The following is a 17,671-nucleotide window of genomic DNA, read 5'->3' on the forward strand; positions in this document are numbered from 1 at the left end:
TTTAATGAGATGATACACACAGAAAAACCCAGTCACCTGCAAAGAGCTGTGAAAGGCAGCTTATTATGATCAGTCCAGCAGTAAGATGTCTAATAGGCATCTCAAACATAATTTGGTCAAACTGAACTTCTGATCTCCACCCCTCACCCAGAGATGCCCCTCCTGTGGTCTTCCCATCTCAGCTGCCGGCAACTCTATCCTAGTTGCTCAGGTCATAAACATAGGCATCATCACCAGTTCTTCTCAACCCACATCTAATGTGTCAGCAAATCTTGCCAGCTCTACCTTTCAAATATACCTGGAACCCGCTTACTTCTCATCACCCCTATTGCTCCCACGTTGGTGCAGGTCATTAGCAACTCTTGCCTGGATGATTGCAATAAGTGCCCCTCCCTATCAACCCTGCTTGTTTTAGTTTTCTCCATTGTACTTACTGGTCCTTAACTCACTAATTTACTTATATTTTAATTATTGTTTATCCCCTTCCACTAAAATGTAATCTTCACCAGGGCAAGGGATTTTTGTCTGTTTTGTTCACTTTTATATCCCTTATACCTAGAATACCGGCTGGCATGTAGAAGACGCTCATTTTATTTATTGGAAAAATCCAGCTTTTTAACTCCCTGCTTTAATTCTTTAATTCTTGCTCCTGACAATCTATTTTCAACAAAACCTTCAGGACGTATCTATTAAAATCTAGGTGGCATTACCTCTCTGCCCCATCTCACTCAGGGTAAATGCTGAAGTCTTTACAAGAGCCTATAAGAACCAGTGTAATTTACATCTCCAAGGCCCCAAATGCATCCTCACTCCACTCTGACCTCACCCCCTGCTTTCATTCCCTGATTTCACCACATTGGTCTGCCTTTCTACTGGCTGGTTCTTCTGCTTGGAAACCTCTCCTCCTACTGCATCCCGGCTCACCCTCTCGTCTTCGTCCTGACTTTGTTCAAATTTGCCCTTCTCAAGTAGCCCTCCTCTGATCACCCTGCTTAGAGCTGCATCCCTCCCCTCTCGGCTTGATTTCCCTATGTAGCACTTACATATCAACATCTTATATCCTACGTACCTTTCGTACTCACTATTTTGTTCACTGTCTTTCTTCCCTCTCTAGAATCAAAGTTCCATAAGGCCAGGGATTCCCTGCTGAATCCTAGCACCTAGAAGAGTGCTTGGCACATAGCTGATGCTCAATAAACATTTATTGAATAAATGAAAGAAGTGGTCTTTTTTCAGTAGGTATCAAAACCCACACAGGTAGTTAATCTGTGGGAATAGAGCACATTGGTTGTGAAATGCTCTTACAGGTTATGCTTCCATTTGTCATAGTATCCTAAAAAGACCTGGCACAGTCTATCAATCTTTCTCCAAACAAATCAAGAGTATAAAAATTATTCTTGCCCCACCCCCACTTCCCTACTTCTTAGGGCACTGGTAAGGATTTTTCCCATTAAAATGTATTTATTTCACAGGATTTTTTTCCCCCCACATCTGCCTTCCCCGTTTTTCTGGCCACAGCTGCAAAGTTTAGTATTAGTGCCAGAGGCAACTGATTAGTTAAAAAATACATACTCTGCTCCAGGCTGGCATCCATTTGTATTTCATTATAAGAAGATATTAAAAATGATGCCTTGGACTTTTAACCGTCTACAGCACAGCACATCTGTTACTCCTGTTTGTTCTGATAATCTGACTACGAGAGTGAGTAGAGCAGTTAGTGTTATTCCATCAACACATAAGGGAGTTGAGGTCTAGAAAAGCTGATAATACAGAAGACACTTGGCATGTTTTCCTACTTTTATTTTTATTTATTTTTATATATATTTTTTGAAACAGGGTCTCGCTCTGTCACCCAGGCTGGAATGCAGTGGCGTGATCTTGGTTCACTGCAGCCTCGACCTCCTGGGCTCAAGCATTTTTCCTGCCTCAGCCTCCCAAGTAGCTGAAACTATGGGTGTACGCCACCATGCCCAGCTAATTTTTGTATTTTTTGTAGAGATGGGGTTTCACCACATTGCCCAGGCTGGTCTCGAACTCCTGAGCTCAAGCAATCTGCGCCCCCCGTCCTAGGCCTCCCAAAGTGCTGGGTTTACAGGTGTGAGCCACGAAGCCCAGTCCCTATATTTATTTTTAGAATTGTATTTTATTGTAAGTCATCTCAAACTCCTAAATAGAAAAGGCTGTTTTATATTATACAGTTTACATTTTTGAGAACAGCCTCCATTTCAGACATCAAACTGTTGGGATGCTGAGCACATGTACTGAATACCCTGTCATGATGCTCCTTCTTGCTAAAGTTGAGCTCTGATAAGCTGACAAGATAAACAGAATCCACTCAACCTGTGTGTTTAATTTCTAAGAAAGCACCTGATTTCTGAAACTATAGTTTTGCCCTACATTTTTATCTAGTGGTAATCCAATTTTAGGCCCCCCAGCTGGTTTCAGAAGAAAAGTTCTATCTTCTCTTAAGACACCAGGATGTCATCCCTACTAAACAGCTTAGAAGTCAACTCCTCTAAAATACCTTTACCTGGAGGCCCACACTGGACCAAACTCCCTCCCATGTCTTCACATGGCACCTATACGCACCTTTATCCCAGTGTCATCCTGTGTAAACTGCCTGTTTACCTTTCCCTCAATAGATCCCCATTTCTTGAGAGCAGGGATCCATCATCTCTGAATCCCACGCATTAACACAGCCATGCTGCGTCATAGGTGCCTGATAGGTGCAGGCTGAATAAATGAATGAAAAAGGCAGTCATCAAAGATGAATGTTAAGGCAGGGAGAAGCTACTTCACTCCTGATATTTATTCCCTTCCATCTACTCTTGGCTTCTCTCCACCCTCTCACCTATTACTCTCTAGGTTGTAAGAGCTTCAGAGGAAAAACTGGACATGACTAGTCCCTACCACCCCACCCTGTCTCTTCCTCTTCGGGGACAGGTGCTGGTGGGAAGCACACTGCCACCCGCACCTTCATGCCATCAGCTTTACAGGCTAGGGCGGACCATGTGTAGGAAGGGCTGCTGTGGTCTAGCCCTGCCAGTGACCTGGTAGCTATGACGATGTAATTGGGGGTTCAGTGTTAGGAAGTGCCCTGCCCACAGTTATAAACTAAATTCTCTCATAATAAAGGTGATATTTTGTCTTCTGATTTTAAAAAATATTTTATTTATCAATTGGTTTAGAAATCAGGGCATGGGAGAGGATATTTTAAAATGAGGGCCCTTAAATCCCCTCCAAATAAGGATGAGTGGGCTTCAAGATTTTTAATTTGAAAGGCTTCTCCTACGCTATAAATTACAGCTCTCCCAGCCTAACACCATCTTGTTAAGAAAGCAGAAAATGGTAAGCAATAGTATGCTGTGAAACTACATATTACTATGAATTCATCATACCCTAGAAAAGCCTTTAGCTGAACAAGGGCTAAAATGAATGATGATAAAAGCCTTTCTGTGTCATCGGTAGAACATTTTGTTTTGTCTATATTTCTAGAATCCCATGATTCAAACAGTAAGTATCAAATTATCTGTATCAAGCTCTCGGACTCTTTCTCCTGATATTCTCTCACCCCCACCCCACCCCAAATCTTAAGTGCTGCTCTAACATGCAACCATATGAGTTGGATCTGCCAAGACTCCTTCTGCCCTTTGCCCCTTAGTGCTGACAAGATGCTTGAGGCTGGGCACAAGAGGATGATAGGTATCATCTTATACATAGCACTTGGTTCAATCCACGGAGTGGAGTCCAGAACTGTGGACCCAAAGGCATCAACTCAATTTAGGGGTTGAGTAGCTTCTCCAAGTCCTACAGATATATTTTACCATTACCCAAGCCTGGAGCCTTCCATTATGTAAGAGTTTGGGCAGATAATAAAATACTCCAATGATCAGAACTGATCTCACAACAAACATGCCAGGTAGATATTATCATCTACATTTTATAGAAGAGGAAATTGATTCAAAGAGAAACACAGTTAGTAATTTGAAAGGCTGGCATTTGAGCCCCCATCCTTTAGACTTGAACAGCCACACATTACTATTTCCACTCTTCTGCTGTGCCTCAGCAGAGCCTCATTTCCGTTACTGAAAAACTCATTATGACACACGAGCCATTGAGAGTGGAGGTGAGGATCTGTTTCCACGGAATTGATTGCATATTACTATGCAGCTTTTAAAAGACTGTGGCAATGTCCTGCACAGACAGAGAGAAGACGAGCAGAAAATGGTATGCAGAGGCATGGACAGGGCACAGTAGGCATCATCTGTAAGCCAACATCCTCGAGGAACAGATGTAAGTAGAGTCTGGTGCAGTTATTTCTCTGACTTGTTTAAAGATGTTACATAAATACACAACAAGCAGGGCACTTATTGTGTATTTATGTGACATCTTTGAACAAGCCTCAAACCTCCGAGAAGCAGAGGCTTTCCTTCTAAGCTGAGCTTCTAAGATCCATGGGCTAAGCCCAGCTTGCTTCTCTGTCATTGGACACTGAGGGTTTTCTCCTTTGTTGACAAGTGTTGAATCACCTCTTACCAAGAGAAGTAGGTCTTCCCTAGATTGCCCCTGAACCTTCAATCTTTTGGCTATTGATACAGAATCCATGCACAGTGCTGCTCATTTCTGCATATATTATCAAAATGCATAAATACTGGATAACCCAAAGCTCACTCTCTGATGTGCCCATGAGGGCCTCTAGCCATCTGGATTCCGTGCCCCCAGAATCAAATTCTATTAACATGGCATAAACAGGGGCTCAGTTTTCTTCTTTGTCTCTTTCCCTCCTGTATTCACTATCATTATTATTCCAATACTGAAGGTAAGGAAGCTGAGAGGCCTAGAATCTTCATTCACTGTATTCATCCAGAGGACTGTCCAATCCTGATGCTTATGTCTATAAAACACTCCCCACCATGTCCCGTTCCATTCTACACCTATTACTGTGGTTCAAGTTCTTGGCCTTAACACTCCTTTCCTATGCTGCTGTTACATCCTTTCCTCTGTAGATTCCTTGCCTCAGTCTCACTTCTTTTGACAACCCCCTTGAAGGCTTTCCTTAGGGTCACACTGCCACAGCTCCTATCCTTCTCTTATACTTTGCTGCCTCTTTACAGCTTTAGGGAATGTGCTCATCACACTATCTATCAAGGCTAGGGCATCCATCCCCTAGGAACTCCAGCCATCACTCTTTTTGTCATTATTCCAGGCACTAATAAAAGCCACATTTGTGCATTCAAACTACTTCTATCCCCTTGGCATATCTAAAACATCAGGGAATATCTGGAGAATTACTCTCTCTCTAGTTCAAGTAATCATTCCCATCATCTAAAAGGGTTGTGAAATCTTATATTCTTTGATTAAATGTTCTCAGACTGTTCAGAGAAGAGCCAAGACTTCTCTCCTCCTTCCATCCTACTCTCCCCTCTATCTCCGTACCCCAGCCCCCACCCCAACCTCTGCCAAACCTCACCATGCGACTGCCAGGGCTACTAGAGTTGATCTTCTGCCAGGCTCTTACTCTCAGCGAATGGTCAGTGTACACACCTTTGAGTTGATGCTTTGATCTAGACATTTTCTCCTATTTGATGTATGAGGTATGTAACTTTCAAGTGCATTTATCTTAGACTGCAAGTTCCTGGAAGGCAGGGCTGTCTGTAAGAATGAGGAACTTTTTCTAAGCAGAATCCATATAAGTAGCTGCTGCTTGATGATGGGAATAGCATTTGAAATCCCTCAAATAATACACAAAATGTAATAGCTCATAACTTGACTTCAGTCCTAGGTATGTAGCTACACCATCTCATCCACCCAACACCCAGTGTTTTCCTCATCTAGTGGAGTACCCAAGAGTCATGTTCACTTTGATTCTCGGTCTGGCAAACTCATGCTACAACATCACTGGGGATCTGTGCCTCTTTCTAGAGCCTATACAGCGAGGGACAAAGCCTAAGTGTGGATTCCAGTGCATACAGCTTTAGAAGTGACCGGCGCCTTGTCGCAGCCATACTTACTTGGTGACGTGGGGGAGGCTGCACCTCCTTCTGTTGACGTGGTTGGAGGCTTTGTGTCTGGCACCGGCAGAGGCACAGGCCTGGCCATCGGTGGTGGCGGTGGCGGTGGCAACATTGGGGTGGGAAGGAATGGGTTGTGCACCTTGCCTTGGCTGCTCCCATTGGGCTGTGAGGGTGGGGGGCAGAAAACACACATACAAGAAAAAGAAGAAAGAGACAGCAACCATTAGCTGCTTCTGAAAACAAAATATTCATCAGGCACCTTTAATGTAAATTACTAAGTATCTAGCTGCTTGAATTCTTCCATAAGCCCATATGGAAATGTCCATTGTTGGGTTCTGTTCTTAAGGCATTTCACAAAAGTACTCTTAGCCGCATGTGCTCCATGCATCCTAAACTTATCTCTTGAAGTACACTGTCCTTCTTTGCATCTGGTTTCATAAAATCACCTGCCAATCATCACTTTGGATTTGTCACCTGAGTAACTAACTTTTGCTTGGAATCTTTTGTATTTTTCTATATTAACTGCTACCTTCATTATCTTTCTCATGATTATTAAATATTTAATATCTAAGTGTTTTATGGACTGTGGCATTATTCCACTATGTTTCTTTACATAGATAGAATAAAGTTTCCTAAATATGCACTTGAGATAAAAAAGTAATATTTTATTTTCACTCTTCAAAGTTGATATTATATAACATTTAATAAATGTGTTAAGTGAACATAGAAAATTTTGTTCACATATTGTATAACATCAGGCACAGAAACTTTAGAATTCAGCTGTCAGAAGTCTGCTAGGGAAAAATATCACTTCTAATTTTGATTTAAATTATATAAGCATATGCCATAAGAGTCATATTTATTTTGCTGCCTGATGTTAAAACAACCAAATAACAGCTCTTTAACAAAAAATTCCCCTCTAAAGAGAGCAATAAAACCCACTTTATTTTCAATTTTTTCAAAATAGTTTCATGAAGAGACCTGCCTTAAGTCCTATAAAATTTTGATCAAAATGCAAAACCGGGCATTTGACAGTTATATAGGGTGTCAGGACTATTACAAAAATGGTTAAAAATTTAGAAGTCAGATGCTTGATGCTGGTGATCAGCTCAGTTTTTTCACTGTTTCCCAAGAGGCCTCTATTTAACCAACGACAACAGTTCACATTTAGTCCCCAATCAAAATTCGGTTGAAGGAGATTCTGCTGTCCCAGGCTTTTACATTTAAGCTTAATAATTCTACAGAGGCAGTCTCACTCCCCCATCAACATTTACTTATATATTTAGTATTGCTCCTCAAAGACTACCTCGTCTGACGATCAGAATGCTGTGCTTTCTTGCCAGCAACCTTGCCTTTGCGTTATTTCTGAGTGGGCTGAGAGTCCATAAGTGAATGCTTTAGAATAAGCCAAGCAAATGAATATACAAGCAAAAAGAAAAGAGGCACCATATTGATTTGTTGTCTAGACAGAAATGTATCTGCTAACACATCACCAGACATTAGTCAAAGCTGCCTGTTCTGGCGCAGATATGCAGAATCAGGTATTTCTGCAAGTGAAAAAAATCGGTGACAGGATGGTGTGACATACTATCCTAAATTGGCCAGTAATCATTATGGCTAATCTGTGACTTCATGCACAGTTATTAGTAGAAAAGGAAAATCAAATTTGGCTTTATGCTGGTCATTGTTTATTATTATTGGCCTTGGGATACAGCTTTCCACTGTAAACATCTAATCCTATACTTGAAATAAAATTTCTGATTTTTAAAAATCACTTTTACATTTGGAATGCCATTTCAAATTGTGATTATTTGGTTTATTTGAGGAAAAATAAAAACCTTCATGTGAAGCTATTGAACACTGTTTAGCTTTATACCAAGATAAGTGGGAAAGATAATGACTTGCAGAAATAACAAACCATAATAAACTGTACTTTTAGCATCTTGAGTTCAAGTACTGGTCAACTTCATCTAAAGTGTTACAAGACTGTATTTTTCAAAAATATCAACTTCGTTGATCTGAAACATCTGTCCCCTTCATCTCCCTACCTCTCTCTACCACCCCAAATCATTATTTAAAACTATTTGGTCTTTCTATTTTGTTAACTGTATGAGCCCTGGGGTTAGAATGCACAAGGCGGAATGATCAGCCCACAGAACTTAGAAGGTTATATAGTTCACCCTTGAGCTGATTTATATCCATAAACTTGACAGTTGCAAACTTAACACAAACACTGTTTTTAAACCCCGACTAATCACTCTTTGACCAAGTTAACTTTCCCACAATCTAGGATAAATATGACATTTGCCTGCAGTCAGTCAGCACAACATTACAGCACAATGTCACATGATCATAAGGTCTCCCCTTGTTATTTTTATATTCAGCTAACATTTCTAAAGAAATGGAAAAAAAGAGGTTTCCTTACATTGAGGAACCCCACCTGTCCAGCCTGCTGACCAGCATCAGGGCAGACAAGTTGGACAAATTCTTTCAGCGTCTCCTGAGGGTGATAGCGGATGGCTGGGTGTGAGAAGTAAGGCCCAGGCTGCTGGATAATGGGTGATGTCGGGAAATGAAGAGTCGATGGTGTTGCATGCGGACTTGCTGCAGGAAAAGAAAACATCAGGGTTATGAAAAGAAAGACCTGCTTTGTCATAGCTGAACCCGATTCAACTTCCTCCTTTATTTCTCTTCCTGGCCCGATTCACAATATTGCTCATGTGACTGAATTTAACACTGGATAGGTCTGACAGATTTTCTTCCTTAAGGCTCTAAGACAAACATGGAGGTTAGATTAGGGTAGAGTTTCAAGCTGTCTTTCTATTTTCAGTGGACATGAGTTATAAAGGCATTAATAATCCTTGGTGAGGCTGAAGATTATTCATTACCTTAAGAGCCTTTTTAATGAAGCAAGCAATAAAAAATGTATTTGGTAGATTAGACTTGACTTAACTGACATTACATATGACAAATTCTAGTTTGCACATATGGATCCCCTTTCACGCTGAGCTATCCATAGACAATAATTCATTGTTAAAGCTCTTATACCCCTTTCAAGGAAATTTCTAGGGACTAATTCAGGATGAAAATTTTTTGAAGTATGTAGTAAATGATCACTTAATGAACCCATGCAATTTGGGTGCCTCACTTTACACGGATGGTTTATGTCGCCTTCAGATGCCATTTCAAAGCCAAACTCAGAAATGCATGTATGTTACAGCAGGGGAACCCATAGGGTAAGCAGGCAGTGACCCCTGCTAAAATGTTGGCCCTGTGCCCATAAAAACTGATAAAAGACTCAGACAACTACTACTCCCTTACATTTGAACCCTGGTAAATTTCATGTGAACAAGAAGATTACATTAGATTAAAAAAACTTATGTGAGGTGCCTAATAACTTCTCTAAGAGAACTTTTGCCCTTGAATTAGAAGGATGATTGATAAAACTGGCTGGAGGATAAGAGCAGTGCATGGGAAGGTTGCAGATATTCAAACCAAGTCAAGCCAAGATAGCAGCTCTTGCTTCTCAATGACAGCCAGAGAAACCTCTCCCAAATTAGAGGAGATGAAAGTATTTATCTTTCCTTTCTTTGGTTTAAATCTTTAAACTAAAAATCACAGGAATGTCCACATTTTGGAAAATAAGACCTTTCCAGTACCAAGAATGACTCATAATACTGAAAAGAAACCCAGTAAGACAGGCCACCACTTCTACCACTATCCCACTTGCATGGCTAAAGGCTGTGAAAAAGAATGCATCTGTATTAGTTGCTGGGCATAGGTTCTTTGTTCCTTACCGGGATCTCCTCATGATTGGGGCACTTTCTGACTAATGACTGAAATGGCTCATGCTATGGGGTTCAGAGTGACATCTGTAGTTTTCAAAAAGACTGGAAATGGGCGATTGGAGTGGAAGCAACTTTCCAATCCATGTCTTGCAGGTGGTCTGGTGAAAACCTTTAATTTATGCAATCTTTAATCTGCCCAATAAATATTCATAGGCTCTTACTATGGGCTCAAGAAACAAATCTGAGCCAAAACAGATGAAATTTTGCCATCGGTCATACAATTGAGGATGTCTCAAACATAACCTATTTGAATCAGAATTTTCATTACCTTCTCCTCTCAAGCTTACACTTCTCCTAGCCTTTTCCATCTTCGTAAATACCTTTTCAACCCACTGCAATATCCCCAGAACTGAGTCTGGCACTCAATAAATATTTGTTGAATGTGCAGTGAATGACTGAATAAACAGAGGTTAATAAGATAATCATAACATTAAACATAGAATAAAATTTGCTAAAACCAAAACTTGGTTTCTCCACCTGGTCAAGAGCCAGGGAGCTTTTAGAAAAATCGGTAAAACTGGCCTGGTACGGTGGCTCATGCCTGTAATCCCAGTAATTTGGGAGGCCGAGGCAGGCGGATCATGAGGTCAGGAGATTGAGACCACCCTGGGTAACACGGTGAAACCCCATCTCTACTAAAAATACAAAAAAATTAGCCAGGTGTGGTGGCGGGTGCCTGTAGTTCCAGCTACTCCAGAGGCTGAGGCAGGAGAATGGCACGAACCTGGGAGGCGATCTTGCAATGAGCCGAGATCGCGCCACTGCACTCTAGCCTGGGCGACAGAGGGAGACTCCGTCTCAAAAAAAAAAAAAAAAAGAAAAATGAGTAAAACTTAGGACTTCCTGCAATGAATGATAAATCTTGGGATCTATTGTTGTTGCTGTGTTAAAACCCACAAGCTAAAAAGTTAAATGGCTCTGGTCATCTCTTACTCTGCAAATTATGCCATTGGCTTTAAAGAATCAAAGGAATTTTTTCATCCAACATGGTACAGTCCTCCTTGCTGGTGGCAAAAAACTTGTACTCGGTACCCTGCGTCTGATGGAATAGTCACTAGTTAAGGACAGAATGTGATATTTCCCAAACTAGGCTGAGAATATACTGAGCCTAACAAAACGAAACACTCAACTTTTGCAGGATGCCAAACACAAAGGTGCCAATTCTGCTGACAAGAGCCCCTGGTAGGCTGACCTTGAAGATAAAGTGCCGCTGCCTCAGGTGCTCAATGGAAAGTGATGGGTAATTGTTAGATTATGAAATCATGGTGGCCTACAGAGAATGCTGCCCAAAAAAGAAATTCACTTGAGCAAAGATCAAGCAGAACTGATCTTTAAAGAAATGAGATAGAAGAAATAACTCAAAAGCACCCTGTCATCTCCCCATTAACTGTTATAAACATCCTTTCCCTCATTTTGTTGTTGTTGTTAAATACGTAAAAGACAATCATTAGCAACTTAAATTTAGACCTTCGTTTTTTATTTTACTAAAAACAATTTATTCACCATTTCCTTGTGGAATAGAGTTTAACACAAACACAAGAACATATGGTACTATATGGAATTAATTCTACAATGACTGATTTATAAGAATCAATTAATTCTTAATTAATACCAGGAAATCATTTAGCCTGTAGTTTCAAATTGGGCAATTGCTGAGTCTGCATTTTAAAGGGTCATCCTTTGCAACCCTTATTTTCTCATGCTTTGGACTTTCTGGTTCAGTCATCAATTCACTGTGCAACTGGAGAGAAATCATTCGAGATCCTGAACCTTCATTTCTTCAAACAGAAAATAGTTACGTTACTGACATCACAAAGCTCTAGTAATTATTATTAAATAGATGCTATTTCTCTGGATAACCTGCTATTCCTCTTCTACCAGACAATGAAACCCACTGAAACTCAGAATTAAGATTTCATCAATGCCTGCCTAACTTTGTTTTTCTTCTCTCCTATTTCTTGTTTTCTCTCTTCATCTTGGATGTTTTTACTGTACCTAAGTTTTTATTTGTCTCAAATCATTTTAGAAAGAGCCACTGGGGTTAAATCAATTAAAGAGTAAAATTCATCAACTATATTTTGAGATGGCCAGATCAGGCTTTATAGAAAAAAACTACCATTATGAATTTGGCACGATGCTAATGGAATGCACGAAGAATGGTATGAGTCCAGATTTTTGACGAAGAAAAACATGTCTTATGGATGTGTGTGTGTGAGTAGTTGACACCATAAAAAATTATAGCACATTATGTAAATGCATATTTAGATCCTTTAAAATGTGCATTATTTACTTGAGAGTCAATAAAGGCTTTTCTCAAGTGGTTACAGTTTATTGCAGTGCATCCATCTGTATCCACATTGATGTTAATACAGTTTTGTGTATTAAAAGACACTACTAAATTGGCTGCTTCCGGCATCTAATACTCTTAGTACCCTAGGCCAGGAGCAGCAGAGAGTGTCAGAAACACTTCACTCCTGATGGATCTCACTACTAGTTTAAACTTTAACGAGTGGCCAGACTTGTTTAAAACAACTGTTTGGGCTTTTCACAAAGAATATAAATAAGATGGGAAGGAAGGAAATTTGATCAGGTTTCTTTGGCTGCAATGGCACTGCCTACACATCCTGAACAAAGTAGCCACAACGAAAAGAAACAGAGAGCCACAATTTCCCAAAGGGTGTACTACTCAGCTATTTATTACAAAATGATCATTATTACTGGATACTTTAAAAAACGAAAGCAGGTCAGTCAGGTTGGTTTACTTGTTCATTCCCTCCCCACCAGTCCAGCAGCCCACCAGTTCTTAAAAATCCTCTCTTGGTTTTAGTTTAAAGGAGAAAAACTTCAAAATTCAAACAATTGAAAAAATACATGTTTAACTCAAAAATGCTTCTTCCGTTAAAAGCAGAATTTATTAAGACTGAGAAAGGAGAAGGTCAAGATCATTATTGTATTATTGGATATGTTGTGAGACTTCTATAATACAACCAGTGATTCTTGGTCTGAGAGTCCACTATGGGGAGGAGGTCTTGTAGACACGTTAAGAGTGCTCTTAAGAGGAGTCAGAACTAGTTAGAAAATCTAAGCGTGGGCCATATGAAATAGGATGGTATCAGGGAGCTGTGTCCAGATAAGCTTGGAATCTTGCATTTTTCTGCTTTTATAAGTCTTAGGGAAGAAAAAGAGATAGAAGAAGAAAGTAATCTCTTAGTATTTCCAGTAGTTTTTCTCAAGCTCAACCTCCAAGAACTCTAACTCTCACACATTTTCCCTCAAACCAAAATTTTATGGGTTGAAATATGTTCTTCTGTATTATAACCCTGACATTGCCTTAATTGCTTTATTCCTTGTCCATGAACCGTTGCAGATTCTCACACACTGGACAGAGACTTGGATTCTTTTCACGTTAGCTTTTGCTTTCTGGCATCAGCCTTTAAATCCCAATCTCTCTTCTATGGGAGGCTCCAAAGAAAAGCTGTCAAGAGAGCAACACAAACAATAAAATCTAATCCTCCTTCAGGCGCAGTGTGCTCTTAAGGCAGTGTTACATACAGGCTTCTTCCCTCACAAGAGCGAATAATCACTCCTGAGCCCTGGCATCTGCAAAACTTCACAGTCTTAGTGTTAATGAATACAAAGGCAGTGGCAACAGGTGAGATTCCAAACAGTTTTTCTCTGTTAGCGCCATTGTAAGAAAAACCTTCTTACCTGTCTTCAGAAATAAGATGTTCTTTAGATGAAAGTTACCATTTCCATAGAGTAAGGGTGGCATTAAGAACTCTTGACTACTCATAATTAGAGGTAAAAATTTGTAATACGGCAAAGCTTCAAAAGGAAAAGAAAATCGAAGAAAAAAATCCCACTTAAAAAACAAAAGAAGCTTTCCATAAGGGTAAATAGAACATAAAAATGGCTTGGGTTGTCAACTACTATGTATCTTGCTTCTTCAGAAATTCAAAACCACACTATATAACACCATTATACCCTACCTAAAGCTGAGAAATCTATCTTAATGTTCCATAGCCCTAATTTATAAATCATGCATGAATCAGGCCTGCCATTGATGAAAGCTGAGAAGTTTGGAGTTATGGGATTTATTTTAACAGAGATACAGGAAAGAAGAATTGGCAGTGCTTTTCAAACCTTTAAGAGGTGATGCCTTTTCTAAATAACAAAGCTTTTGACTCAAGGTGAGCCAAGGTTTTTCAAAACATATGGTACATATCTTTTAACATCACGAAGATGCACGTGAAAGGACCCGGATATGTCAATTGAGAGAAATATATGACATTGCTTGACAGCTTGCAAAACACCAGTGTTTTTGTATTACTGCTACCAGACAAAGTAACTTTATGCCACGGTTAGTTTCCAAGATGGTTGATAGAGTCTATTCCATTTGAATTGAGGGGATTTTCTAAGAGATCAAATTCTAATGTCTTTTGGAAAAACAGAAAGAAAAAGAAAGACCCACACAAGAAAACAGAAGGCCAAAGTCTTCTAAAATTTTTATCTAGATCAATTTTAGCTACTTCAAGACCTTTGTTGCTCAAGGCCCTGGCTAGACCAGGAGTTGGCAAACATTTTCTGTAAAGACCAGATACTAAATAGTTTAGACTTTGCAGGCTATATGGTCTCTGTTGCAACTGCTCAACTCCGCTGCTACAGTGCAGAAGCAGTCACAGACATTACATAAACAAATGAGCACGGCTGTGTTCCAATAAAAGTTTATTTTCAAATACAGGCAAAGGGCTATTGGACCTGCGGGCCCAGCCATAGTTTTCCAGTCCCTGGTGTAGACCCACAAAATTCTTGTTCACTCTCCAAGCACCTGCTGTGCTCTGTGAGTCAGACCCCTGACAATCACTACTAATTCCACCTCAGCTTTCTGAAGCTTTCCAAAGCAATCTGGTCACCTTTGATATCTCATTAACTCTCCATGGTAGCCTTTTGATTGTCTGTCTTCACCATTACTTAATATGCCTTGGTCTGTGCTGGCTGACCACATCCGTGTGTGTGTGTGTATATAATTCTAAGTTAAACATATGACTCAGAAAAGCAGTGCAGTATAATATAAGGACCAGGGCTTTGGAGTCAGATAGACATGAGTTTAAATTCTAAGCTCTATCACGAGCTATGCTTCAGGTTGCTGAGCTTCTCTACAACTCAGTTTTGGCATCTGTATAATGGGGCTAATAATACCTCATAGCGCTGTTGTGAAGACTAAATGAGACAATGTATATAAGGCACACGGCACAGTTTCTGATCACACAATTAAATGACCAATAGCTTCTTTTGTAGTATGATAGTACTATCATAGACAAGAATGGGATAGGCAATGAATACATTGAAATTTGCTCCTGTGTGCTAGGACCTGTTCTGACTGTAGAATACATGAAAGAAAGGAGTGGTGGAACAAGAGGTACTTGTTGCTCGCCCGTTTCTTGGACAAAAAAGTACACAAATATTGATAAAATAGTATATACTATCAGCATGGATATGACATGAGGGCCTTGAAAATAATTCCACAAACAACAAAATGAAAAGTAAAAGCAACAACAGCAGTAGCAACAATCTTGACCTAATAATCATAGATACCATAGATATCTAAGTAAAGATAAAAGTTCTTTAAAGACCTAGACAAATAAAGAGTCTTTGCTGACCAAACATACTGTGAATTCCTGCCTTTACTTAAATTTCAGACTGTGAGATTTAACCCAGAAGCTTAGAACTATGGGGCCATCTCCCTTTAGATGCTATTTTTCACCTAGACCTACAATCCTTGAGTGTCTATACTGACCTGCCTCTTCACCATGTAGGCCCCTGCCAACCAGGCATTATTATTATTATTTTTTTTTTTGGAGACAGAGTCTCACTCTGTCACCTAGGATGGAGTGCAGTGGTGCAATCTCGGCTCACTGCAACCTCCGCCTTCTGGGTTCAAGCAATTCTCCTGCCTTAGCCTCCCAAGTAGCTGGGACTACCGGTGCCTGCCATCACACTCGGCTAATTTTTGAATTTTTTTAGTAGAGACGGGGTTTCACCATGTTGCCCAGCGTGGTCTTGAACTCCTGAGCTCAGGCAATCTACCTGCCTCGGCCTCCCCAAGTGCTAGGATTACAGGCACGAGCCACTGTGCCTGGCCCCCAGGCACATTTCTGACCGCACCACAATCTGAGCATGGCCTCCCCACGGCCTCCCAAAACATGGAAACAGTGGAAATCTCTATCATTTCCCTTGAAAGTCCCATCGTGTTAGTTATTGGGAGTTTGCTTATCAGAAATCTAATACATATTGACTACTAGAAGTACTTTTCGGCTGGGTGTGATGGCTCACACCTGTAACCCCAGCTACTCAGAAGGCTGAGGCGGGAGAATCACTCGAGCCCAGGAGTTTGAGACCACCCTGGGCAACACAGTGAGATTTCATCTCTACAAAAAATTTTAAAAATGTAGCCAGGTGTGGTGGCAGGTGCCTGTAATTCCAGCTACTTGAAGGCTGAGGTGGGAGGATTGCTTAAGCCCAGGAGTTTGAGGCTGCAGTGAGCCATGATCACACCACTGCACTCTAGCCTGGGTGACAGAGCAAGACCCTATATCTAAAAAACCAACCAACAAACAAAAAAACAGTAACAAAAACAAATGCTTTTCAGAAGATCTAGGGCATTTTTTAGGAATATTTTCAGACTAGGTAAAGGGACTTGGGTTTTAACTTAGTTTCTGCCACTACCTGGCATATTATAAATGTGGGTGGCTTCTCTCTCCCTAGGTCTCTCTTCTCACAATAAGCAGCTTGGACTAAATACTCTCTGAAGCTCGTCTAGTTTAAGCTCTAGTGGATGTATAGAATTCAGTCTCTGGGATTACATTTACAAATAGTACAACTGATCCATAAAAATAAAATTAAAATCTAAAAATTGAAATAAGGAAGGCTTTTAAAACAAATGATTTTAAAAATGTTTATGGGATATTAAGTTGTACGGTATATCTAGACTCAGTCTTTAAGATACTTTGGCTTTGGGGAGACTGTAATATTTAGAGTTTAAAAAACCCTGAGTGTGCTACTTTAAGCTCTGTGAAATAGAGCCCCAGCCTTTGTCCTGACAGGGCCTCTTTGAATCAAAATTGACCATATTCTCACACTAATTGCCTAAGCTTCCATGATGGCTGATGTGAAATGTGTTCAAACGCCACACAACAGCTGTGATTATTGGAAATATTTAGAGTGATGGTTTAATAGGCAAAGTTGACAAGAATCCAGTTACATGAAGGGAACTTGAACGTTTACGTAACATGTAAGCGATACTACTGTGAGACTAAATGAAGAATGAAAAACAAATCAAAACAATTACTTGAGAAGAAAACTAACCACCATTGATTGGATGATTCCAGAGATTAACATATAAAGGGAGGGAATCATCCAATGACCTGTTGGAAGTGAAATGGAATTACAAACTGCAGTCCTGTGAAAGAGGACTTCAAAAAACAAGATCCATGCAGATGCTTCTTGGATAACAACCAAGTGCTGGATCTAGGCTGTTGCAAGTCTTTCCCTGCATTAAAAAAAAAAAAAAACACACACACACAGAAAATAAGCAGACAGAAAAGCAAATCTCATAACGAACATAAAGCCATGGGTTATTTTGCAGCATTTCTCTCCAACAAATTGTCAGATTTATACTGAAATGGAAGCCTCTATTTCTGTGCAACATGATTACTAAAGCATAGGCTACTTTTCTCTCTCTTTCTCTCTCTCTATCTCTCTGAGACAGGGTTTTGCTCTGTCACCCAGGTTGGAGGGCAGTGATGCAAT

At 40.2% G+C, this 17,671-nt stretch overlaps 1 protein-coding gene across 4 annotated transcripts in view; it reads right to left on the minus strand.

Annotated features, from left to right (window-relative positions):
- NFIA (nuclear factor I A) overlaps positions 1-17,671 on the minus strand; it is a 388,160-nt gene that overhangs the window by 49,971 nt on the left and 320,518 nt on the right. For all 4 annotated transcript variants that reach the window (XM_055361791.2, XM_055361718.2, XM_019019125.4 and 1 more), the window contains exons 8-9: positions 8,440-8,618; positions 6,012-6,177 (exon numbers count right to left, since the gene is read on the minus strand). In XM_055361791.2, the coding sequence (XP_055217766.1) occupies positions 6,012-6,177; positions 8,440-8,618 (345 nt within the window). The remainder of the gene's footprint in view (positions 1-6,011; positions 6,178-8,439; positions 8,619-17,671) is intronic.

This window comes from Gorilla gorilla, chromosome 1 (genome assembly GCF_029281585.2).
Source record: "Gorilla gorilla gorilla isolate KB3781 chromosome 1, NHGRI_mGorGor1-v2.1_pri, whole genome shotgun sequence".
Taxonomy (NCBI): Eukaryota; Metazoa; Chordata; class Mammalia; order Primates; family Hominidae; genus Gorilla; species Gorilla gorilla.